General features: G+C 42.8%; 1 protein-coding gene across 6 annotated transcripts in view; it reads left to right on the top strand.

Moving 5' to 3' along the window:
- CACNA2D1 (calcium voltage-gated channel auxiliary subunit alpha2delta 1) overlaps nt 1-25,271 on the top strand; it is a 318,569-nt gene that overhangs the window by 30,787 nt on the left and 262,511 nt on the right. For all 6 annotated transcript variants that reach the window (XM_087967845.1, XM_087967844.1, XM_087967842.1 and 3 more), the window contains exon 2: nt 19,786-19,867. In XM_087967845.1, coding sequence (XP_087823971.1) covers nt 19,786-19,867 — 82 coding nt within the window. The remainder of the gene's footprint in view (nt 1-19,785; nt 19,868-25,271) is intronic.

Here is a 25,271-nt window from a genome sequence, read left to right as displayed (position 1 = left end):
CAGCCCCCCTGGGCTTAGTTTTCACCCTCCATGGCTTCCTGCAGCACTCTGCCAGCCATTATCAGCCTGTTTTAATCCTGTTTTGGGGGGCATTTTCAGCCCGTTTTTTGGCCTGTTTTGGCCTGTTTTGGCCCCATTTTCAGCCTGTTTTCACCCCTGTTTTTGGGCCATGTTCAGCCTGTTTTCACCCCTGTTTTTGGGCCATGTTCAGCCTGTTTTGGGGCCATTTTTTGGCCCATTTTTAGCCAGCAGAGTGCTGCAGCAGGCCATGGAGGGTGAAAATGAAGCCTCACGCAGCCCTTGGTATTTCCAGGCTGACCCTGCGGGCGAGTTTTAAACATCCTGCGGGCTGGATTTGGTTGCGGGCCTTGAGTTTGACACCCTTGGCCTACATCCTTAGGCAACTTTCAAAAACAAAGTTTTTTAAAAGGCCAGGCTGGTGGACAATTGTCAGGGAATTATGCAAGCAACAAAGATTTTCTCACATGCGCAAAAGAGAAAAGCACTTCAGATAAAGTTCTCCAAAGAAGCAGCTGAATAATTCACAACCCACTTTAACATTTTCTCAGAAAGAAACTGGGATCACCTCATCACAAACACAGAGACATGCCCGCCAGCGCTAAGAAAATATGGGCTTATTATTCCATTTGGCTCTCAAAACACTAAAGCCGGGCTATTAAGGCCTAGTGCCTGAGCATCTCACACAAGCATTTGTGGAGGTCACACGGTATTACAGGAAGCCATTATACACATTTTCAGTCAAAGGGAGTTTGGATGGATCGCTCAGGACAAGTGCCAATTCTATCATTATCAGAAATTGATTTTGTTTGTCCGGCTGGTACAACTTGGCTTTTTCAGACTGGATCTGCTCCATGTATTCAGACTTATTTTTCTACTTATTAAGGTTTCAGAGATGTCTTAAAAAGCCATACATTTTCTCTGTTGTTCAGTCACTAATTCCTGTCTACAGTTATAGGAACTGGGCATGGCTAGTGTCATGCCCCTGTCAGAGTCTGAATCTGAGGAGGAAGACGAGCAGCTGACAGGGAATGGGAGTGTTGCTCTGTTGGCTGTGGAGGAAACTGGGGAAGGACACAGTCCGGCTGGGCACAGCAGGGAAGAGATAGAACAAGGGAGAGGGAGTTCAGAGGAAGACTCAAGCACACCCCCTCTTCATCCTAGGGCACGCAGGGAGGAATGGAGAAGAGAGCAACGTGGGTTGCGTGGCTGATGGGGGAGGAAAGGGCCCTGATTCCCTTCATTAGCCACAGCTGGGAATGAGAGTTTAAAAGAGATGCATGCTGAGTGCGGCATCTGCTGGGAACAAACATGAGTTTATCTTGTGTTGTCTTTGGTTATCTGTGTTCCTGGCATCTTCCCAACCATGTTGAGTTATTGCCATGCCTTCCCACCTGGAATTCTTGCTCCTGCCCTGCCAGACTAATTACCTCATCTTGTCTTGATTGGACTTTTAGTTACAGTTTTTGTTGACCATGTTTTGGACTTGATTTTCTGCAGCCAAAGGCTGTTCCTGGGAGAGTTTTTCTCCAGCCAGAAGGTAACCAGGACATTAGGGGTGAAGTTGGAGCTAATAAAGGGACTCCTACTGATTATCTGACTGTGTTGCCTTTGTGCAGCTTGTCTAGTAAAGAGAAGGACCAGGGGAGACATGATAGCAGCCTCCCAATATTTGAGGGGCTGCCACAGAGAGGAGGGGGTGGTCAAGCTATTTTCTAAAGCACCCGGAGGCCAGACAAGGAATAATGGATGGAAACGGAACAAGGAGAGATTCAACCTGGAAATAAGGAGAAATTTCTGACAGGGAGAACAATCCACCAATGGAACAGCAAGCAACTTGCTCATTTGGTGGCCAATGTTTTTGAAGTTCAGCTTCAGGATTTGCCCAGTTATTCTGTCCCTCTCAACTCTGTTAAGAAAAGCACCTCCATATTTCTTTTCAGGGAACATGAATGAGAAAGTGTGGTAGGCAGAACAGCTAGGAGGTACAGAAATTTCTGCCTATGTGAGAAGTTTTAGAAACATTCTACATTGCCCCCATTCACAAACTCCTGAACAGGGTTACCAATTTCATATTTTCTGCATTCAACGCGGAGAGTGAAAGTGTTCTACTATGGTTTCTTTCACTGTTTTCTATCGAATAAACAATAAAATGAAATCCTTTTAAGATTTATCTCATTGGCACAACTGGGAGGAAAAAAATAACAATTTTAGCACAAGGGTTTCCTGCTTCTTCCCTGTGAATGAGATACTGGACAGCAGACGACTGCATCCATTCCAAAAAATGAGCTGACCCAAAACAGTCATTTCGGCTCTGTTGTTTTTTTTTTAAACTGGAAAGAGTTTGTTCTTTAAGGAATGGCTTCTGAGAAAACCTTGAAAACTGAGACACCTTCATCAAGATGTCATCCAGCCCCGGTTCTTTCACGCTTGGTTGAAAGATGTCCCTTTATCTGTTTAAAGCCATCAAACTTCCATTCCTGACACCATGAACCTTGGTAAGCTAAGATGGATGGGCGTGTGCCAGACGTACGATTGTTTACCTCTGGGTGATGTCTTGATACACTTGTAACTTCTCTTGGGGGAATTCATGGGCAATTAAATCCCCACATTATAGACCTCTTCCAGGATAGGAAGAATGGCTAAATCTTTGTAATGACTACTACAGCTGCTCTTTCGCTCTCACTCACTCTCTCTCCCCCCTCCACCTCTTTGCCCCTCCCTTCCTCCCTCTCTCACTATCTATCTATCTATCTATCTATCTATCTATCTATCTATCTATCTATCTATCTATCTATCTATTTCTTATGATCGACTAGCTATCATCTATATAAGTTTCTCTTCTAATCTCTATCTATCTATCTATCTATCTATCTATCTATCTATCTATCTATCTATCTATCTATCTCTTATGATCTACTAGCTATCTCTCATCTATATCTCTCTCTCTCTCTCTCTCTCTCTCTCTCTCTCTCTATCTATCTATCTATCTATCTATCTATCCATCCATCCATCCATCCATCCATCCATCCATCCATCCACTCTCCTTTTGTTTCTCTCTCTCTCTCTCCCTCTTTCTGTAAATTCAGTCTCACTCTTTCTCTATCTCTCTGTCTATTTCTATCATCAACCTTGGCAATGGCTAAGCAAGATAAGGGAGTTTTGCCTCATTTTATGACCTTTCTTGCCCCAGTTGTTAAGTGAATCATTGCCAGTTTTTAAGTTAGTCACATTGTCGTTAAGTGAATCCAGCTTCCTCCTTGACTTTGCTTGTCAGAAGGTCGCAAAAGGCCCCGGGACCCTGCAACTGTCATAAATACGAGTCACTTGCCAAGCATCTGAATCTTGATCCTGTGACTGTGGGGAGGTTGCAATGGTCATAAGTGTGAAAAATGGTCACAAGTCACTTTTTTCATTGCTGTTGTAACTTTGAACACTGACTCAATGAACTGTTATAAGTCTAGGAGTATCCAGTGATGGGATTCACCCGGTTCGCACCGGTTCACAAGAACCAGTTGTTAAGTTTCTGAGCAGTTTTGGGAACTGGTTGTCGAAAGAAATCATTAGGGCAGAGAACCGGTTGTTAAATTATTTGAATCCCACCACTGGGACTAGCTATATGATGCCCTTCTAATGTTTTTTATTGAGAATTGTTGCTTTAAAAAGCAGAGTGACTGATAAAAGCTATTAGATTTTAAGTCCAGCAACGTAATGCATGTTATAAAACACTAATGTCCTGAATCTATATATCTAAAAGCGAAATACCACTCATGCATCATCACAAAATCTCCAGAACTGTAAAGACTACAAACTTGAAATTTGGCACATATCTTCCTCTTGGCTGCTAGGAGCTCACTAAGAAAGAGTTTTTCCTAATGACTATCAGAACATTAACCTTTCTTATATTATTATTATTCACATGCTCTGATGCTAAGGAGTTCTACTCCCCCTCCCCACCTGAAAAAAAGAAATCTCTTCCAAATGCAAAACACAAGCAGAGTGTACTGTACAAAACAGTTGAGCTAAGCCACGCCCAGATTCCTTCTTGCTCATACAGCAAATACTCTTTCAGTTTCCAAACAGCCCTCAACTCTCTCACAGACTGACAGGACGCTAGCCAGATGCATACCGATGGATGCTGGTAGGCAGAGGCAGATTTCCCCTCCCGCTTATTTTCCTCCCCCAAAACTAAGCCCAACCGCATAGTATCATAGCGAAGCACGGGGATCGAGCTAGTACCAAATATAAGTGCGTATATTGTCCTCTTTTTTTTTTTTGGCTAAACTCATGCAACCCAAAGAACTCCTCCTTTGGCTCTTGGGGTTGTTTGCAACCAAAGTTTGGGCACTCTAGCAAAAGCTGGGAACTTTTAAAACATACATTGTTTTATATCAACAGTATTCAAACATGTTGGGAATCACAAAGAGTGAAAAGTAAAGGCAAAGCGTTTTGAAGAACACCTTAGGCTCAGTGGTGGGATTCAAACATTTTTACGACCAGTTCTGTGGGCATGTCTTGGTGGGCGTGGCAGGGAAGGATACTGTAAAATCTCCAGTCAGAGGTGGTATTTGTTGGTTCTCCGAACTACTCAAAATTTCTGCTTCTCCAGAACTGGTCAGAACCTGCTGAATACCACCACTGCCTTAGCTGCGTACATTCTTTCACCCATTTTATGAGCCCTGGACTGAAAATGAATTGCTTCTTTTACCTCTTGTGAGAGAAAATGGCAGGCAGCCCAGAGAGGAGATTTGCAGATGGCCGCAGTGAGGTTAGATGCAAAGGATTCGGACCACACCTCAAGTTCCAGTGAAGATGATTTATTGCTGAAGTTTATACGCAAGAATCTAGTCAATTAATATTCGGCCCTAAATTGGCGCTTAGATAAGAGTCGGTGGAATGGGTGGACTTAGACCAGTGGTGGGATTTATTTTTTTTTACTACCAGTTCTGTGAGTGTGGCTTGGTAGGGCGTGGCTTGGTGGATGTGGCAGGGGAAGGATACTGCAAAATCCCCATTCCCTCTCCACCCCATTAGCCTGCTTTCCAGCCCCGTTCTCCTGTGCAGGGCAACTGAAGAAGGCGCAGCTGATCAGCTGGGACTTGAGAGGCGGAGAATAGATGGGGCAGGGATAGTCAGAGGTGGGATTTGCCGGTTTTCCAAACTACTCAAAATTTCCACTACCGGTTCTCCAGAACTGGTCAGAACCTGCTGAATGCCACCTCTTAGACTTAGACCGTTTGTGGCAATGTAATTATTGTAGGCTTATAAGTTGCTTGACTCCATCCCCCGTCTGCTCTTCTCCTACATGTGCATTTTTGTGAATGGGGACCATTTCTAGATCACAATTTTAACATTCTGAATTAATTGAAGACCACCCAATCGTGCCATTGAAAATTCATACATTTTCTTGTTGCCCCCTTTTTCCTTTGGGATAGCTTCCAAATCCATTGGTCAACAATGATTATGAAAAATCAACCGGTCAACTTTTACTCTACGGCTGTTCAGATCTTCATTGTTTCAGTTAGGTGTTTTTCCCCATGCTGGATGGTCTCCAACTTTCTTTACGTCAGGATTTCAGTTCTTTCAATTCAATTCAATTAATGTCCCAAATATGTTTTTTTTTTTTTTTTCCTCCAAGAAGCAACTGGACTTTCTGGCTTTTTTTTTTTTTTTGAAGATGTTTCACTTCTCATCCAAGAAGTTTCTTCATCTCTGAAGAATTTCTCTCAGAGCTGAAGAAGCTTCTTGGATAAGAAGCAAAATGTCTTCAAAAGAAAAACCAGAAAGTCCAGTTGCCTCTTGGAAAAAAAAATTACCCTTGGGACAACCATGACCTGGATGACTAAGAATCTCCATAGACTTTCAATTAATGTATCTTCTTTTTTTCTTTTTTCTTTTTATATATTTTATTTATACATTTTTCTTTTATATGCATAAGTGTTTTATGAACACTTGTCTGGGTAGGTTTGCTTACATATAATAATACCTATGCAATTTCTAATCTCTACCTCTGTTATCAAGTCATTAATAAAACAAATTCCATGTTAAAAATATTCTGTGTCTTCTTTATCCTTTATCTTTAATGTCAACCTCTCCATTTCTGCAAAATCTAGTACTTTTTTTATTACGCTCTCTTCTGTAGGTATTCCCTCATTTTTCCAGTGCTGTGCAAATACAATTCTTGCTGCTGTCAAAACATGTAATATTAAATATATATCCCCTTTATCATACTTTTCAGGTACTATGCCTAACAAAAATATCTCTGGCTTATAATCTATGTGTTCCTTTAACACTTTTTTCTAACCAGGTATGCATTCTCATCCCATATTTTTTTGCCTTTGCACATGACCATAGGGGTGGGCTTCAAAAATTTTAGCAATGGGTTCCCTGCCTGGTTGCTGGGTGGGCGTGTCCATGGTGGGCGTGGCCTATTTGGCCACCTGCACCATGGTGGGAGAGGCATTTTTGCCCTCCTTGGGCTCTGGAGGCTTTCCTCGAGCCTCCGGGAGGGTGAAAACGGCCTCCCCAGGTTCCAGAGGCTCTCTGAAAGCTGGAAACGCCTTTCTCACCTTCCCAAACTTCCAGGAGGCCCATTTTTCACCCTCCTCGAACCTCCGTGCATGCCCTGTATCTACCTGGCATCCAAAACGGGCCACGTAGGTACTCCTGGGTAGGGGCGGGGTGGGCGGGGCCAGCCACTAGTGGGATTTGGGGGGGGTTCTCCAAACTGCACAGAATCTTAGCTAGGGGCTCTCCCGAACCCCTGCGAACCCCCAGCAGCCCACCCCTGCATGTCCACCACATATGATAATATGTGCCCGGTGTCTGGATTGAATTTCCAACATTTGGCAGAGATGTTTTGGGGACATCTTTGCTAGCCTCGCCGGTGGCAGATGCCACCTATAGAACCTACAGTTTCTTCTTTTTCTATCTCCCTTCCTTTCTCTCTCTTTCTTTCAGTCTCTTGTGACACAGCCCTGCTTGTTGAAGTGCAATCAAGTTGGTTAATCAGCAGCCTGCCAAATTTGGTGACCTTTGGTGGCCTGCCATCTGCAGCTCCAAGCCACCTGAAGAGTAGCAGGCTGGTGGAAGTTTTAATCTAGCAAGGCATGAAAAGAGCTAGTGGAGTAGGAATGGAGCTCTTGAATGTCGGAATTGGAGGCAGTTGTCGGCTTATATCCACAATGGAGCCCAAAATGTCTGTCGCTAAGCCAAATGTTTGTTAAGTGAATTTTGGCTCCTGCATTGCAACTTTTCTTGTCATAGTTGTGAAGTGAATTAATTGTCACAGTTGTTAAGCTAGTAACACAGTTGTTAAATGAATCTGGCTTCCTCCTTGACTTTGTTTGTGAGAAGGTCACAAAAGGGGGTCACGTGACCCCCGGGACATTGCAACCATCGTTAATAGGAACCAGTTGCCAAGTGTCTGAATTCTGATTGTGAGACCATGGGGATGCTGCAACTCTGAAAAATAAGTCACTTTTTTTCCAGTGCCATTGTAACTTTGAATGGTCACTAAATGAACTGTTGTAAGTCGGGAACTCCCTATTTGCTATCTAGGTGGGAGGCTGCAGCTGAAGTTTCTCTCTGCTTGGTGGGTCACCATCAGTTCAAGCCACAGGGAGGTGATAGGCTCCATGGTGTCTTTGACTAAGTGCCCCAAATTAAGTCAATGCCGACAATATCATATACCCTGTTTTCCCAAAAATACGACCTACCCTGAAAGTAAGTCCTAGCCTGAATCTTACATGTGCACCCAATATAAGCCCTACCCCCCCAAAATAAGCCCTAATTAAGATCCTGCTCACTCTAGAGTGGACAGGTAAAAATTAAGCTAGGGTGGGGATGGGAGGGTGTAGAACTGCTCTACTACTTACCTGTGGACAGTTGTAGCCAGGCCTTGCACACCCCGACACCTGCCTTGCCGGCCCATTTCTTCTGCAGCTGGCAAGGCTGTCCGGGCTTTCCTGAAGGCCTCTGGAGCTGAGAACAAAGCTCTGGATCGATCCAAAGTTCTATTATCAGCTGCAGAGGCCTTCAGGAAAGCCTTGCTAGCCACAGAAGAAGAAGTTCCTGAAGGCCTCTGACAATGAAAAGGAAGCCAGGAGCGATGCGCGCAAGTGAGGTTAGTCAGTGGATGACATCCCCTAAAAATAAGACCTGGTGCCTTTTCTGGTGGCAAAAAAAAATATGTCAGGCTCTTATTTTTGGGGGAACAGGGTCTCACATTGGCAAGAAGATGCTGTACATAACTTGCCCTCTACCCCAGATGATTATGGTAGATCTTCTCTTTTGTGACTAACTAACAAGAGAGTTTGATACAACTCTTCGGCCACCGCCAAATCCAATGAATGTCAATTTTTTTATTTCCAGTGGAATTTGCGAGAGGAAGGCTTAGGAAAGACTTCAAAGCACTCAATATGATCCCGATGAGATGGAACTAAACCTCTTTTGTGTTCCTGTCCCATTCTCTGGGACTCTTTGGGAGAAGGTGCGTCAAATCTTGAGGGACGGCGAACGCCAAGTCCAAAGATGTTTGCGTAACCATGGTGACACGGCCTCAGTGCTGCGCAGCTGCCTGGTCCCTTTGGATCGCCAAAGTTTTATTTATGAACCCCAGAGACAATTTCCCCGCGATCAAAACCTGTGCTGTGTAGCACATTGCTGGAAGGGCTGTGCATTTGTTTTTTGTTTATTTTATTGGCATCCAGAGCCATTCCGTAAAGAATTTTGGTGTTGCCTTGGCAACAGAGCATCAAGTCCATCCTCAAAATACTGTGTTAACTTTTCGGCTGTCGGCTTCAGAAGACGTACTTCCCTAGGATGAATGGAATGAAGGGTAGCCCGTTTCAAATGCTTCAGCTGTGCCCCAGGGAAAAGGGGCTTGTCTCTTGTGCCATCCTTCAATTAGGGGGTGCTGCCTCACATGAAGATGGATGGAAAGTGTACAGCGAGGGGTTCTGAACAGCGCTTTGAATTTTTGAGCTAAATTTCTACCCAGTAGTAGAGAATATTTGTGGCTCAAGACTGGACTTGTGGAGTTGTTGATGCTCTTTGAGCTTGGTGTTCTTCTTGCAGATGTTTCATTGCCCAGTTAGGCAACATCAGCAGGGCAGAAACATCTGCAAGAAAACAACCAAGCTCTGAGAGCAGCATGGGCCCCACCGCAAAGGATCCTTTGGATCACGAGAGGGCACTCATGGCCAGGGAAGATCATTCAAGATGGTGGACACTCCTTAAAGTATTTGAAATCCAGGTGCTTACTCTACTGTTCAGCTCTGAGCTACAATTACTGCCTCTGCATAGCAATAGCACTTAGATTTATATACCACTTTGTGGTACTTTACAGCCCTCTCTAAGTCATTTACAGAGTCAGCCTCTTGCCCCCAACAATCTGGGTCCTCATTTGACCCACCTGGGAAGGATGGAAGGCCGAGTCAATCTTGAGCTGGACAGGATCAAACTGTTGGCTGCAGGCAGAATTTAGCCTGCAATACTGCATTCTTACCACTGCACCAGCAGGAAGAAGAATGAGAAAGGGAATAAAAAGGAAGGAAGGAAGGAAGGAAGGAAGGAAGGAAGGAAGGAAGGAAGGAAGGAAGGAAGGAAGGAAGGAAGGAAGGAAGGAAGGAAAAAAGAGAGAAGGAGGGAGGAATAGCAATAGCATTTAGATGTATATACCGCTCCACAGTGCTTTACAGCCCTCTTTTAGCAGTTTACAGAGTCTGCATATCACTCCCAACAATCTGGGTCCTCATTTTACCCACCTTGGAAGGATGGAAGGCTGTCAACTTTGAGCCTCTCAGGATCAAACTGCTAACAGTTGGCAGAGTCAGATTGCAGTACTGCTATCTATAAGATTCTCATCAGTTTGATTCAATGCCTTTGAATAAACTGGAATGGGGTGTTAGCATTAAGGCAAGACTGCACAAGTAAGACCACACTTGGAAAACTGCATCCAGTTCTGGGCAGTGAGTTAGCCTGCAATACGGCATTCTAACCACTGCACCACCAGGAAGGAGAATGAGAAAGGGAAGGAGGAAGAAAGGAGGAAGGAAGGAATAGCACTTATATACTGCTTCACAGTGCTTTCTAGCCCTCTTTAAGCGGTTTACAGCGTCAGCATGTTGCCCCCAACCATCTGGCTCCTCATTTTACCCACCTCAGAAGGACGGAAGGCTGAGTCAACCTTGAGCTTGGTGAGATTCGAATTGCTAAATTGCTGGCAGCTGGCAGCCAGCAGAAGTAGCCTGCAGTACTGCACTGTTAACCACTGCACCACCGAGGCATAGCTGTTTAGTATACACCGAAGAGGTAGTTTGCAGTTGTGATATGGACAAAGAAACTGGATTATTGGAGGAAGGAGGTGGTTTCTTTCTACAAAGAGGTTTTATTTATGCTTCTGGCCATCCATGGTGCAAACCAAGTTAAGGAAATCCTCTTCAAATTGAGAGAGAGAGAGAGAGAGATAAAAAAGAGATCATGTGATTTTTCTGATTCCAGCTAAGACCCTATGGTTCGAATCTTGTTTGGGAAACGAGAATTGAGATGAATTGAATCCGAATTGAGATTTGTAAACTGGATGTTTTGTACACTGGATTTTTTTGAACCTCCTAATTTCTTTGATCGGAAATCCAGAAATCAATATTGGCTTTCCTTGTTTATTTTCAAGTCTCATGTCACCGACAAATCCAAAGAAGCAAGAATAAACCCCGAAAATCTCTTTTAGGCTAAGTTGAGAATAAATTGCTAGGCTCAATGATTAAAAGACTTGTGTTCTTTCCAGAGCTATCATATCTGGTTTGTGTTATCATTACTGTGTCCTCTGAGTTCCTATAACATCTCACATCACCCAGAATTGTTACTTATCTGGGTAGGAGACATCAGAAGGGCATCTGGTGACCAAGATACTCTGATCTCCCCTTGTTGGAGGCTGATCTTCACTCTTAATCTAAGTTCTAACAAGAGAGAAGCCTTCAACAAAATGGAAACAGGAAAATCAGGATGTGAGGTTCTTGTTGCTCTCTGAAGTTGGAGGTTTTCTTGCAGACGTTTCATTCCCCAAACTAAATATATCAACCCTAAATAAAATATATGAAGTATTCATTCATTCATTTCTCCCTCCCCCTCAAACCTAAAATGAAATGCTTATTAGTTTTGAAGAAAATTCACTTAGATGTAAATTAGCCAGGCTATGAACCTAGAGCTGATAATAGTCTTTCAGGCATAACTTTCCTATGCAAAAGGGTGATGTTATTTCATTAAATCCTATTAAATGAGATTTATTCCACCATTGCATTCCGTCTCTGGATTTTGAGAAATTAGCATGGTTTGGCTAATTTTCCAGACATTAAAATGTTGAGGGTAACTCCCATGGGTCTATGACAATTCGTTGAGGCCAACTCACCATGGCCAACTCACTAGGGCCAACTCACCACAGGACATGACGTACACTAATGTCAAAGAAATGGTGGAATAGAATCGTTAAAGAAAGGATGAAAAAGGAGGGGCAGAAGGAAAGGTGAATGGCAATTTTTTAAATTTTATTTTGAAATAATTAAATAGAATGGTTGAATTGTCCCATGACAGGTTGTTCTGTGGCGAGTTGGGCCAGTGTGAGTTGTCCATGGAGAGTTGAACCAACAGTGAATTGTCCATGATGTGTTGGCCAGTGGTGAGTTGTCCATGATATGTTGGCCAGTGGTGAGTTGTCCATGGAGAGTTGGGCTTGGTAAGTTGTCCATGGTGAGTTGGGACAGTGGTGAGTTGTCCATAGTGAATTGGACCAATGGTGAGTTGACCATGGTGAGTTGGGCCAGTGGTGAGTTGTTCATGGTGAGCTGGGCGAGTGGTGAGTTGTCCATGGAGAGTTGGGCCAACGGTGAGTTGTCCATAAAGAATTGGGCCAGTGGTGAGTTGTCCATAAAGAATTGGGCCAGTGGTGAGTTGTCCATGGAGCGTTGGGCCAGCGGTGAGTTGTTCATGGTGAGTTGGGCCAGTGGTGAGTTGTCCATAGAGAATTGAGCCAGTGATGAGTTGTCCATGGAGCGTTGGGCCAGCGGTGAGTTGTTCATGATGAGTTGTGCCAGTGGTGAGTTGTACATGGTGAGTTAGCCACAGAATATTGGCTGTGGCAAATTGTCCCTTTCTGAACTCCCACAATAGGGCTTATTTTGTGTTAGAAGGAAATGGATATTGAGCTGTTGTGTTGTAGTACAATCCACTTCATCAGTCTAATTTACAGTTCTGGTTGTGTCCCAGGAAAGTCCTAACTAGCTTTGATTCCACTTAGCTGCATTGAGCCATGAATCAACATCCACTGGATGACTCATTTGATGATCCATTTGTTTGATTTCTCAGCTATCTATATAATTCTCCGAGGTCTTCTCCAAGACATCCAGGCTGTTTCTATCCTGCTTCTATGACTTTTTAAAAGCAGAACCCACAAACGTTTAAAGTGATGCCACAGGACTTAGATTTGAGGACTGGACTTGTGGTCATTAAGTTGAGGACTATTTATAAAGTAGGTAGTCCCTGGCTTACAACCACAATTGGGACTTGGATATCTGTTACTAAGCAAGACAGTTCTTCTGGGAGTATTGCCTGGTTTTATGAACTTTTCAGCCACACTGTTAAGCAAAGCACTGCAGTTGTTAAGTAAATTGTGAGGTCATTAGATGAATTCAGATCTCCCCATTTGACTTTGTTTGGGGATGCTGTGGTTGTCATAAGGGTGAGGACCAGGTCTTAAGTCACTTTTTCAGTGCTATTGTAACTTTGAACGGTCACTAACAAATGGTTATAAGGCAAGGGCTACCTATACCAAGGGCCTCCAACCTTAACAACGTTAAGACTGTAGAACAATTAGAACATCATCAGAGTTGGAAAGGACCTTGGAGCAGGGGTGGGATTCAAATTTTCTAACAACCGGTTCTGTGGGCATGGCTTAGTTGGTGGGCATGGCTTGGTGGTCATGTTATTGGCTGGGCGTAGCCAACTCAACATCACTCACATTGAGGCACACATCTCCTCGCCTGGCCTCTCATGACTGTGGGGATGCTGCAACAGTCATACGTATGAAAAATGGTCATAAGTCACTTTTTTCAGTGCCATTGTAACTTTGAATGGTCACTCCACACAAGCAAAGTACCAGCAAAAGAGGGGGGGAAAACTCCAGAGACATTCCTGAGACAGGAAGTCTAGTCCTGCCAAGAATGTAATAAGGTTTAACGGAGAGGCAGTTTCTATAAGCAACACCAGAATGTTTCCTCCCTGCCTTCCTTACAGGATTAGCCCAGTAATTTCTTCTAACAACCGGTTCTCTGAACTGCTTAGAATGTTAACAATTGGTTCTACCGAATAGGTGCGAACTGGTAGAATCCCACCCCTGCCTTGGAGGTCTTCTAGTCTATCCCCTTGCTCAAGCGGGAGATCCTATACCATTTCAGACAAGTGACTGCCCAGTCTCTTCTTAAATGCCTCCAGTGATGGAGCATCCACAACTTCTGGAGGGAAGCCATTAAACAGGTTAATTGTTCTCACTGTTAGGAAGTTTCTCCTTAGTTCCAGGTTGCTTCTCTCCTTGGTTCGCTTCCATCCATTGCTTCTTGTTTTGCCTTCTGGTGCTTTGAAGAATAGGTTGACTCCTTCTTCTTTGTGGCAGCCCCTCAACTATTGAATCCCTGCTGTCCAGCTGGCTGGGGAATTTTATGAGTTGACTTGCACAAGTCTTAAAGTTGCCATGGATGAAGATCCCTGCTTTCCTGGAAATGACAATAGAATAACAGAGTTGGAAGGGACCTTGGAGATCTTCTAGTCCAACCCTTTACTTAGGCAGGAAACCTTACAACATTCCAGACAAATGGTTATCCAACATCTTTTTAAAAACTTCCAGTGTTGGAGCATTCACAACTTTTGCAGGCAAGTTGTTCCGCTGATTAATTGTTCTCACTGTCAGGAAATCTCTCCTTAGTTCTAAGTTGCTTCTCTCCTTGATTAGTGTCCATCCATTGCTTCTTGTCCTGCCCTCAGGTGCTTTGGCAATAGCCTGACGACCTCCTCTTTGCGGCAACCCCTGAGATATTGGAACACTGCTATCATGTCTCCCCTAGTCCTTCTTTTCATTAGACTAGACATACCCAGTTTCTGCAGCCGTTCTTTGTGTGTTTTAGCCTCCAGACCCCATAACATCTTTGTTTCTCTTATCTGCACTCTTTCTAGAGTCTCAACATCTTGTTTACATCATAACAACCAAAACTGGATGCAGGATTCCAAGTGTGGCCTTATCAAGGCCTTATAAAGTGGTATCAATACTTCACATGATCTTGATTCTATCCCTCTGTTGATGCACCCTAGAACTGTGTTGGCTTTTTTTGGCAGCTGCTGCACACGGCTGGCTCGTATTTAAATGGTTGTCCACTAGGATTCCAAGATCCTTCTCTGCTTGCTTTTATAATCCGATGCCTGCTTTAAATCCCTGAACATGGATCAGCAAGTGTCATGCTCGATTCAGCCAACAGATACCCCTCCTGTTAGCTCAGTTCATGTTTTCCCACTGCCACATGCTAAGTTTATTTTGCGCAAGACCCGACTGAAACCCGAAATTGGATGCCACGTTGCTGTATGTGGCTAAAAATAAAACTGCAACTAAAGAAGAATTTGGGCCTTGGGTGGTGCTTTGGGGTGCCAAGGACTGTTTTAAATAGACACAACAGTAATACATGCTCCAACGCCACCATCAGAATTACTGTACGCTCATCGTTTCTAGAGGCTTAAATATGAGGCACCATAAGTGGATTTCAGAGCATAGCACTAACAGCCAGATTAGTGGCTGATTAATTTCCCTCATATTAGCAACACGTAGATAACTGCTTTTAAGAGCTTTTAATGAAACACCTCAAGGAACCAGGAACAAGCATCAAAATCTACCTCAATTAAGTCCTGTATTATTATTATTATTTTTTAATATACAAGACAATTTTCATTTAACTGCTTTATCCTGGTCCTCTTTCCAAATTGCTTTAATAGCCTTTTTTTTTCCTGATGATGCTGATCGCCTCTTATATTTATGAGAGTGCATGATACAAATTATTTTGTACTTGGCATATGCGTGTATTAATTTAATGAGGAAAAAATAGAAGGCAAGGATTAAAATGACAGTGAGACGTGGACTTTTGGCTGGGGGGACTTAAAATGAAAGCACTGAAAATGGAAATAACTTGTTATAAATGGAAATTGTTTTTAATACATTGGCTGACCTCAGAATAACAAAATAACTTTTGGGGCAGCCATGAGCTGGATGACTGAAAATTTCCATAGACATCTTCTTCAAATGGGAACTATAACAGAATAACAGAGTTGGAAGGGACCTTGGAGGTCTTCTAGTCCAACCTCCTGCTTAAGCAGGAAACCCTATACCATTTAAGATAAATGGCTGTCAAATCTCTTCTTAAAAACTTCCAGTGTTGGAGCATTCACAACTTCTGAAGGCAATTTGTTCCACTGATTAATTGTTGTACCTGTCAGGAAATTTCTCCTTAGTTCTAGGTTGCTTCTCTCCTTGGTTAGTTTCCATCTGTTGCTTCCTGTCCTGCCTACCTCAGCTGGGGAAGAACAGACAAACCATCATCTGTTTTGCTGATAAACCTACATTGTTCAAAAGGTGAACACTGGACCTTTGTCTACTAAGGATGTGCTTGCATTACTCATTTTAAGTTCTTCCTATCTCCCATTCCCGTCTCCTTATCTAAAACAACATTCTGTGTGAGTTTGGAAACTCCCTTTTAACCAAACCGTGGACAGTTAAAAAAAAAAAAAGAACCAGAGGTATTTCTGGAATTCCCTCAATGTTCTTCAGAAGATAAAGTGTGGTGGGCATCCATTTCGGTTCCCATGGCAGTACCCAATCAACAGCATACTGACAAAACAGGATTATGAAATTCTTGCTGGAGAAAAGTGGTGGAGAAATTTCACAGGTAGGACACCCAAATTTCACAGGTGGGACATGCAATATCAGTTCAGCGTTTGTAGGATGATGGTATTAAGGTGTCCTGCTTGAGCAGGGGGTTGGACTAGAAGACCTCCAAGGTCCATTCCAACTCTGTTATTCCATTAATCTTGTGATGGATAGACTGTGCATTGTCCTTGTGAACAGGGAGGGCTTAGCTGCAATAAAAGGACGCGGTGGCTCAGTAGCTAAGACGCTGAGCTTCTTGATCAGAAAGGTTGGCAGTTTGGCGGTTTGAATCCCTAGCGCCATGTAATGGAATGAGCTCCCGTTCCTTGTCCCAGCTTCTGCCAACCTAGCGGTTCGAAAGCATGTAAAAATGCAAGTAGAAAAATAGGGACCCCCTTTGGTGAGAAGATAACAGTGTTCCATGCACTTTCAAAGGCATTTAGTCCTGCCGGCCACATGACCACGGAGATGTCTTTGGACAGCACTGGCTCTTCTTCGGCTTTGAAACGGAGATGAGCACCGTCCCCTAGAGCCAGAAACGACTAGCACGTATGTGTGAGGGGAACCTTTACCTTTAGCTGCAATCCCCGACTCTCTTCCTGTGGACCTTACTCCTTACAGGATTAGTCTGAGTAAAACCTAACAAAACCCAAAGTGATTGATGGGTCCTGATTTTTTTCTCCCTAGTTTTAAAATATTTGGGACTCTGGAGAAGGGTTTACCAGTGGTTGCATCCTACACAGATCACAGAGAGGGCTCATTCCATCATTTCTACCTTGATTTAATTGTCTTGATGCCTTCCAAAATTTCACGTTGGAAGGTTAACTCTCTTATGGATGAATATCTGTGGCACCATATTAAGGGGCTTCAGGGGGCTGATGGAGACTGGCAGGTGTTCACCCTTGTAAAGTGGTCTCTCTTTCCCTCCCTGCTTCCCTCTCTGCTTGTTTTTTACATGCTGATTCAGTCTTTTGTTTCTCTCTACTATGTGTGTGTGTTACATAATACACAAAGGAAACTCTTGCTCCTAATCATTGCAGATGTAATCTTGATGCCCATGTGTGTGTGTGTGTGTGTGTGTGTGTGTGTGTGTGCATGTGTGTGCATCTCTCTTCCATTTCTGTGTGAGTCTATCTTTTTTTTGTCAAGCTGTGCCCATCCTTGACTCGTGAATTATGCACACTATTCATGGCAAAGTAAAAGGCGGAAGCAGTGAGCATGCAAAAAAAATCAACACAACCAGGATCTTCATCATTCTGTTGTCTTCCTGTGGAAGACCTTAACAACATACCCTGGATCAGAGGTCGGCAGCCCGCAACTCTGGAGCCACATGTGGCTCTTTCATCCTTCCACTGTGGCTCCCTGTCACTGGTCAGCTCCACAATTGAAAGGGCTTTCGGTTAGGACGGGTTGCCGCGCTAGGAGGAGACTCTATGGTGGGGGAACCATACTTCCGATCAGCAGAGAAAAAAGGACGCCATGCTAGGAGGAGACTCTATGGTGGTGGTGGGAAGTGGACTTCCAATCAGCAGAGGAAAAAGGACGCTGCGCTAGGAGGAGGGGGAACCAGACTTCCGATCAGCTACAGAATTGAACGGGGACTTCCGGTTAGGACCTTTGTGGCTCTTTGAGTGTTTAAGGTTGCCGACCCCTGCCCTGGATGGAGAACTTATGAAATTGCATTCCATAAATGTTTTCAAAGGTAGTAACTAGGTGACCGAAGTTTCTGCCCTGCAGAATTCTAACTGGAGAGTATGATTGGTGACTCTTGGCTATGGATGTGTCCCATTGGAGAATATGAATTACAATACACCCAGGGGGTGGAGGGAAAACCAGGGTCCAGGGTGACAATGAATGATGTGCCTCAGAGTCAACTACAATCAGGCAGTGCCGGACATGTTAACTCCCAATAAATTCTTTTGAAATTTTGGAAGTCTGGCTCGAGACTCATGATTTAAATGGGGGGTAACTGCTGGAACCCTGACATCATGTTTGCATCTAAGGCAGCTGTTTGCATCTGTTCCTGCACTTTCCAAGTTAACATTCAGTTATTCTCGATGTACGACCACAACTGGGCCCTGGATTTATGTTGCTAAGTGAAACATCGGTGAAGTGAGCTCCATCCCACTTTACAATTTTTCTTGCTACAGTTGTTTAGTGAATCACTGTGTTGTTAAGTGAGTGACAAGGTTGTTCAATGTGTCTGGCTTCCTGGTTGACTTTGCTGGTCAGAAGTTTGCAGAAGGGGACACTGCAATCATCATAAATACGAGTCAGTTGCCAAGTATCCAAACCACAGGGATGCTGCAAGGGTCATAAGTGTGAAAAATGGTCATCAGTCTCTTTTTTTCAGTGCCACCGTAATGTCAAATGGTCACTAAACAAACAGTTGTAAGTCGAAGATGACCTGAAACATTTGACTCCCAGCTCTATTCTCAGATGGATGAGCAGACAGTCAAAATTTATGCTGTCATTGCACTAAAATTGCTTGCTCTTCCCTTCCCAGTGACTCAGGGCACATTTATCTTCATTTCTGAAAATAACATGGTTTTATTTCCTCTGTTGAATTAGGATGAGGTAGGGTCTTGGGCATTTTGGCATTTGCTTATTTATTAGATAGACTAAGTTAATCATTTTCTGCCCATGATTTACAGAGGCATTTTCTAATTTAAATCAACATTAATACCTGGGCATTGTTGATGTGACAGATTGGTAAATGCAAAAAATCACTTTATTGTTTGCAGTTTAAAAACTGGAATCCTTTTTTTGGTGGGAGATGGGGGGCAATTATAGTGTAAAAGTAATATTTCTGATTTTGGTCTTCCTGATTTTGACCTCCCCCTTGTGGGTACCGCTGAGTTTGACTCATTTTCCCACCCACAGCAAAGAAACTGCTTGGATAATTTTCAATCACTGCATTTGCTCAGATCTGATAGGGCTCTCAGGAGAAATTCCAAGAGGCTGTTAAATAATACAAAATAACAAAAAGAATTCAGAGGTTGCAGAATGTCCATTGTGGCACAGATCCTGACTTTCTGATCCTAAAAGGTGACAAAAGAGAGGAAGGAAGAAGCAAAATAAAAATAAGGAAGATATTAAATACTTCCCATAAAACACTGTTTACTTGGGCATGAATTTGAAACATGAAAACAAAGTAAATTTATTAAGGCCTTAGACCAGTATATAAATATAAACTCTCTTGTAATTAATTAATATAGTGATAACGGAAAGGAAGGAAGGAAGGAAGGAAAGAGAAAGAAAAGGATGGAAAAAAAGGAAAAAGAAGGAAGGAAATGGGAAAGGAAAAAAAGAAGGAAGGAAGGCTGTGAGAGAAAGGGAAGGAAGGACAGAAGGAGAGATGGAAAGAAAAGGAATGAGGGAAAAGAAAGGAAAAAGAAGGAAGGGAAATGAGAAAGGGAAAAAGAAAAGAAAGGAAGGGTGTGAGAGAAAGGGAGGAAGGCAGGAAGGATATTTTAAATAAAATTCTGTTGACTTTTCAGCTGACAAACCATGTTTTGCTGCCTTTAGCATTAGTGATCCTATAGTCTACTAGGAAAAGAAATTTGGCTGAGTCTAAAAATGCACATTTGCTCACATCCAACCATGCCAAGTTTTTACGGGAGAGCCTGGGCAAGCAGAAGAATGGGATAGAAAAATGGGACTGGAGCAGCTTCACAGCACTATCAAAGCAACCTCTGCCTCGGTCTTCCCCCTGCGGGAAATAATCTGTCAGGCTTCCTGCAGCCCTCTGATCTTCCTAGCTGTGCACCATTGATCTGATGATTTCTTCTCTTTCTCTTCTGTTTCTGTAGGATAAAACGGTGGGTGGAGATGATGCAGGAAGACCTCGTGCGGCTGGTGAGAACAGCCAGTGGAGTGGATGACCTCGTTCAAGTAAGTGGCTCTTCCCTGGGCTTTTCTCTACCAATGATGGCTACTCCTGTGTTTTCCCAGAAAATAAGACCCAACTGGAAAATAAGCCCTAGCACAATTTTTTTTCCAGAATACTCTTAATATAAGCCCCAGTTAAGATTGTCAGCCAGACACATTTAAAAATGTATTTTCCCCAAAATAAGACCTAACTGGAAAATAATCCCTAGCATGATTTTTTTCAGGATGCTTGCAATATAAGCTCTATCCCCAAAATAAGTCCCACTTAAGATTGTCAGCCAGACGGATGCATTGAGTACCATATTTTCCCCAAAATAAGACATAACCAAAAAAATAAGGCCTGATGTGTCTTTTGCAGCAAACAATAATACAATATCTGATCTTATTTTAGGAGAAACATGGTAGCATAATACAGATAATCCTCAACTTATGATCACAATTGTGCCCAAAAGGTATGTTGCTAAGCGAAACCTTTGTTAAGTGAGGTTCTCCCCCCATTTTACAGCCTTTCCTGCCATAGTGGTTAAGTGAATCATTGCGGTTGCTCAGTTAGTAACCTGGTCATTCAGTAAATCTGATTTTCCCTGCTGACTTCGCTTATCGGAAGGTCATGAAAGGGGATCACGTGGCCATCGCAGGACGCTGCAACCGTCATAATTGTGAGTCAGTTGCCAAACATCTGAATTTTGATCATGGGACCATGGGGAGGCTGTAATAGTTGTAAGTGGGAAAAATGGACCCACTTATAATGGAAGTCACTTTTTTCAGTGCCATTATAACTTTGAATGGTCACTAAGCAAATTGTTGTAAGTTGAGGACCACCTGGAGATGACTTTTTACTAAAGTCCTTCTGTTAAATGGAATAGAGGATTGTTTTCCAGGTAGTTCTCAACTTAACTGTTTGTTTAGTGACCATTCAAAATTGTGGTCATAAGTTGAGGACCACCTATACCTTCCTCTTAAATAGAAGGAGGCTTGCCTGGGAGACCTTTCTGTTTTGATTCAGTCATGCGCCTTCACCTAATTTGAGACCAGCCTTACAGATGATCCTCAACTTATAACCATTCGTTCCAAGTTAACAACAGCATTGAAAAAAAAAAACCTGACTTGTGGCTGTTTTCCACACTTACGACCACTGCAGCATCCCCACGGTTGCATGAACAGCATTCTGATGTTTGTAAATGATTCGTATTGTGACAGTTGCAGTTTTTGGATGGTTTCCAAACCTCTTTCTTGCCTTTTAAACATCCTGTTTCTGTGCTTTTGTGTGCCTTCATTGCTCACCCGTGCTTGCAACCATATGCTCCCCAAACCCAAAGACACATCAGTGTTTTAAAAATAAATCTTGAGTGTGTGTGTGTGTGTGTGTGAGAGAGAGAGAGAGAGAGAGAGAGAGAGATGGAGCCTGGGCCATCTGTCAGCCCTCAGATGGAGAGTCAACAGCCCCCAGGTCTGGTTGCAGCTGATGAGGAAGAAGAGGAACAGCTGGGTCCAATGGCTGACACACGGTCACACAGAAGGCAGAGGAGAGGAGAGCAGTGGAAATCTATGGGCCAGTCCTTGAAACGGAAGAGCCACCACTGCTGGCGAAGCCTCCCCTAGCTCTAGGTATAAAAGGCAGGGAGTAGAGATGAATAGATGTGGCAGACAACTATTCCTCTCCTTGCTGGTAAAGACTTGTTAGCCTGCGGAGAGAAGTAATTTTTTTTGCTGGGGGGGTTGTGCTCCTAATAAAGGAATCATTGCTTTAACTACAGAGGGTTTGTTGTGTTTGGAGAGCTGAGTCACAACAATCTCCCAGGCTGCCTTCGTAGAGAAAGTTGCTGCATATTTATTAATTGATTTACTGTCTGCAGACTTTGTTTGGTCAAAGACTAGTTTATTGTTCGACCCAAAAAAACAAAACAAAACCCTAATGTTTAATCAGGTGCCAAAGGCAGGGACTTACGATGTTGTCTGGCAGCAACAAGCTTCTTCGCATTAGGCTGCCTGTCCAGGAAACATGAGATGCTCTCTCTGAAAGGAACTCAGACAAAGAGGTGGGTGTGGGAGGGAACAAAAGCTGGAAGTGATGGCTTCTTTATTGACAAATAGTCCAGTCAATAGTGAAAAGAAGAACTAGGATTGACAGGAGAGCAGTGTTCCAATATTTGAGGGGCTGCCACAAAGAAGTGGGGGCGGCCAACTTATTTTCCAAAGCACCAGAAGGCAAGACGAGAAGCAACCTGGAATTTGAGGAGAAACTTCCTAGCAGGGAGGACAATTAACCAAAGGAACAGAAGTTGCCTTCAGAAGTTGTGGGTGCTTCATCATTGGAGATTTTAAAAGAAGACAACCATTTGTTGAAAAGGATATCAGAATCTCCTGCTTAAGCAGGGAGCTGGACTGGAAGACTTCCAAGGCTCCTTCCAACTCTGTTTTTCATTATTATTATTATTATTATTATTATTATTATTATTATTATTATTATTATTATTATTATTATTATTAAATTTTATTTAGTTTTCAAAATTTAAAAACATAAAATAAAACTTTTATGCATCATTATATCAACATCAAGACATCTTTTACATTTCCTTATCATCTTTCTATATACACATTTCTTTCATTATACAATTCCAACTTAATATATAAATAAATATTGATATATATGAATATAGATATAAGTATTTATATAGTTTCTTATTGTCATTTTGAATTCTTTTTATTCTTAAACCATTCATACCAAGCATCCAAGACATTATAATATATCAACTCTTCCAACTTTTTTCCCCCAACTCTGTTGTTCTATAAACCCTGATCCATTAATTGGTGGGACAGCTTCCCTGCAGACGTTGTGGGTGCTCCAACATTGGAGGCTTTCAACAAACGATCAGACAACCACTTGTCTGGAAATGGTTTTTGGGTTTCCTGCTTGAGCAGGGTGGGGTTGGACTAGAAGACCTCCAAGGCCCCTTCCAATTCTGTCATTCTATTACTTAAGAAAAGAAGAACAAACTGAATAACTTTTTCAAAGCTCGAATTCTGTTAACTGTCCAGCTAATACATTCCTCTTCAGTAGAACAAGGATTGGCTTGGATAGCTTTCTTTTGTTTTTGAAGCAGCCATCTACCATTGTTCACTACTCCTCATGCACATAATTTTAGAAACACTTGAAAGGTAGTCCTGGACTTACAAACAGTTGTTTCGGGACTGTTCCAAGTTACAACGGCACTGAAAAAAACTGCCTTGCAACCAGTTTTTACGCTTACGACCATTCCAGCATCCCCATGCTTAAAATTTGGATGCTTGGCAATGGGCTCATATTTATGACGGTCGTAGTGTAACAGATAACAGATAATCAGAGTTGGAAGGGACCTTATAGGTCATCTAGTCCAACCCTCTGCCCAAGAAGGAGACCCTACACCATTTCTGACAGATGGGAATCCAATCTTTTCTTGAAAGCCTCCAGGGATAAAGCTCCCACAACTTTTTTTAGTATTTAATATTTATTTGATTTGTCAATCGCTTACAAGACACAGGTATAAGAATAAATATAGTTTTGAATACATGAGATAGATACTTATAAGAAAAATAAAAAACAATAGGACAGGGACGGTAGGCACGATTGGTGCGCTTATGCACGGCCCCTACAGGCCTCTTAGGAAGGGGGTGAGGTCAATAGTAGACAGTTTAAGGTTAAAGTTTTTGGGTTAGGGTTAGGTTAACTTCCGAGGGCAACTTCTGTTCCATGGGTTGATTCTTCTCACTGTCAGACAATTTTTCCTTATTTCTAGGTTGAATCTCTCCTTGTTCAGTTTCCTTCCACTATTCCTTGTCTTGCCTTCAGATGCTTTAGAAAATAGCTTGACCCCTTCCTCTCTGTGGCAGCCCCTTAAGTATTGGAAGACTGCCATCATGTCTCCCCTGGTCCTTCTCTTCACTAGACTAGCCAGGCCCAGTTCCTGCAACCGTTCGTTGTATGTTTTAGCCTCCAGTCCTGGTTGCTCTTCTCTGTACTCTTTCTAGAGTCTCAACATCTTTTTTATAATGTGGTGACCAAAACTGGATGCAGTACTCTAGGTGTGGTCTTACTAAGGCTTTATAGAGTGGTATTAGTACCTCCCTTGATCTTGATTGTATCCCTCTGTTAATACAATTTAGGATTGCATTGGCTTTTTTGGCTGCTGCTGCACACGGCTGGCTCTTGTTTAGCTGGTTGTCCACTAAGACTCCAAGATCCCTCTCACAGTTCCTGCTATTGAGCCTGGTTTCACCCAGTCTATGTCTTGTCCCAGGGATGTGTGTCATATGATTCCCTTGTTGTAACAAAGAGTGTGACAAAGAGCAAAGAGTGTGATGAAGCCATTCACTTAACACAACTAATGTATTACTCACTTCACAACTTCAGTGATTCACTTAGCAACAGTGGCAAAGATGATGGTACAAGGGGGTTAAAAATCACTTAGCAACTGAACATTCGGGCTCCATTCCATTCCTTGGAACACATGGTTGTAAGTCAAGGATTATCTGCATTTTTGGAAGATCACAGGGTGGTTCACTGGAATCCAAAATGCCTGTATTGGATTAGTAATATGTAGGTAATATGTCAATACACAGTTGTGTTTCTATCTTGTTAGTCTAACAAAGGGAGGCCTAAAATCTTAAGAAGGGAACCATTCTTCATCCCAGGAGCTTCCAAAGAATAGTAGTGGGGCTGTATACCTGGTGTAATTTAGGATCCTGCTTCCAAATCTCATCAGCCTGCACAGTTAGGCAATTATGGCTCTCTACAATTCCTTTGGGTGATGTCAGATGAGTTACGGTAGATTGGAAAGCTACGGACAGTTATTGATTTATTAGATTTATATCGTGCTGGGCTGTTTACACCACAGTCAAAATGGCTTAGAGCAATTAAAAATGTAAATTACAGAGCATCTCACACACACAAACACACACACAGGACTCCATTAAAATCATTCAAATCAAAATGATGAAATGATGAAAGATCTTGGTCTCACTGCTTTCAGATACGCTGGGAGAATATTTAGGTCTGGAGGTGAATAGATTGTGAGGTCTAGACAAGAGAAGAATTTACAAAGCCTTAGTATGGCCACACTTGGAATATTGCATCTAGTTTTGGTTGCCATGATGTAAAAAAAGATGTTGAGACTTTGGAAAGAGTGCAGAGAAGAGCAACATGAATGATTAGGGGGCTGGAGTCCAAAATGTTAAGAAGAATGGTTACAGGAATTGGGTAGGTCTAGTTCAAGGGTCTTCAAACTTGGCAAGTTTAACACTTATGGACTTCAACTCCCAGAATTCCTGAGCTAACATGACTGGAGGAGGAATTCTGGGAGTTGATGTCCGTAAGTCTTGAAGCTGTCAAGTTTCAAGACCCCTGATCTAATCTATCAATCATCCATCC

Source organism: Notechis scutatus, chromosome 6 (assembly GCF_049901735.1).
Source record: "Notechis scutatus isolate UNSWTSFEM ecotype Mainland chromosome 6, rNotScu1.2, whole genome shotgun sequence".
Classification (NCBI taxonomy): domain Eukaryota; kingdom Metazoa; phylum Chordata; class Lepidosauria; order Squamata; family Elapidae; genus Notechis; species Notechis scutatus.
Note: the sequence above shows the minus strand (reverse complement) of the source record. Positions and strands in the feature narration are given on the sequence as shown.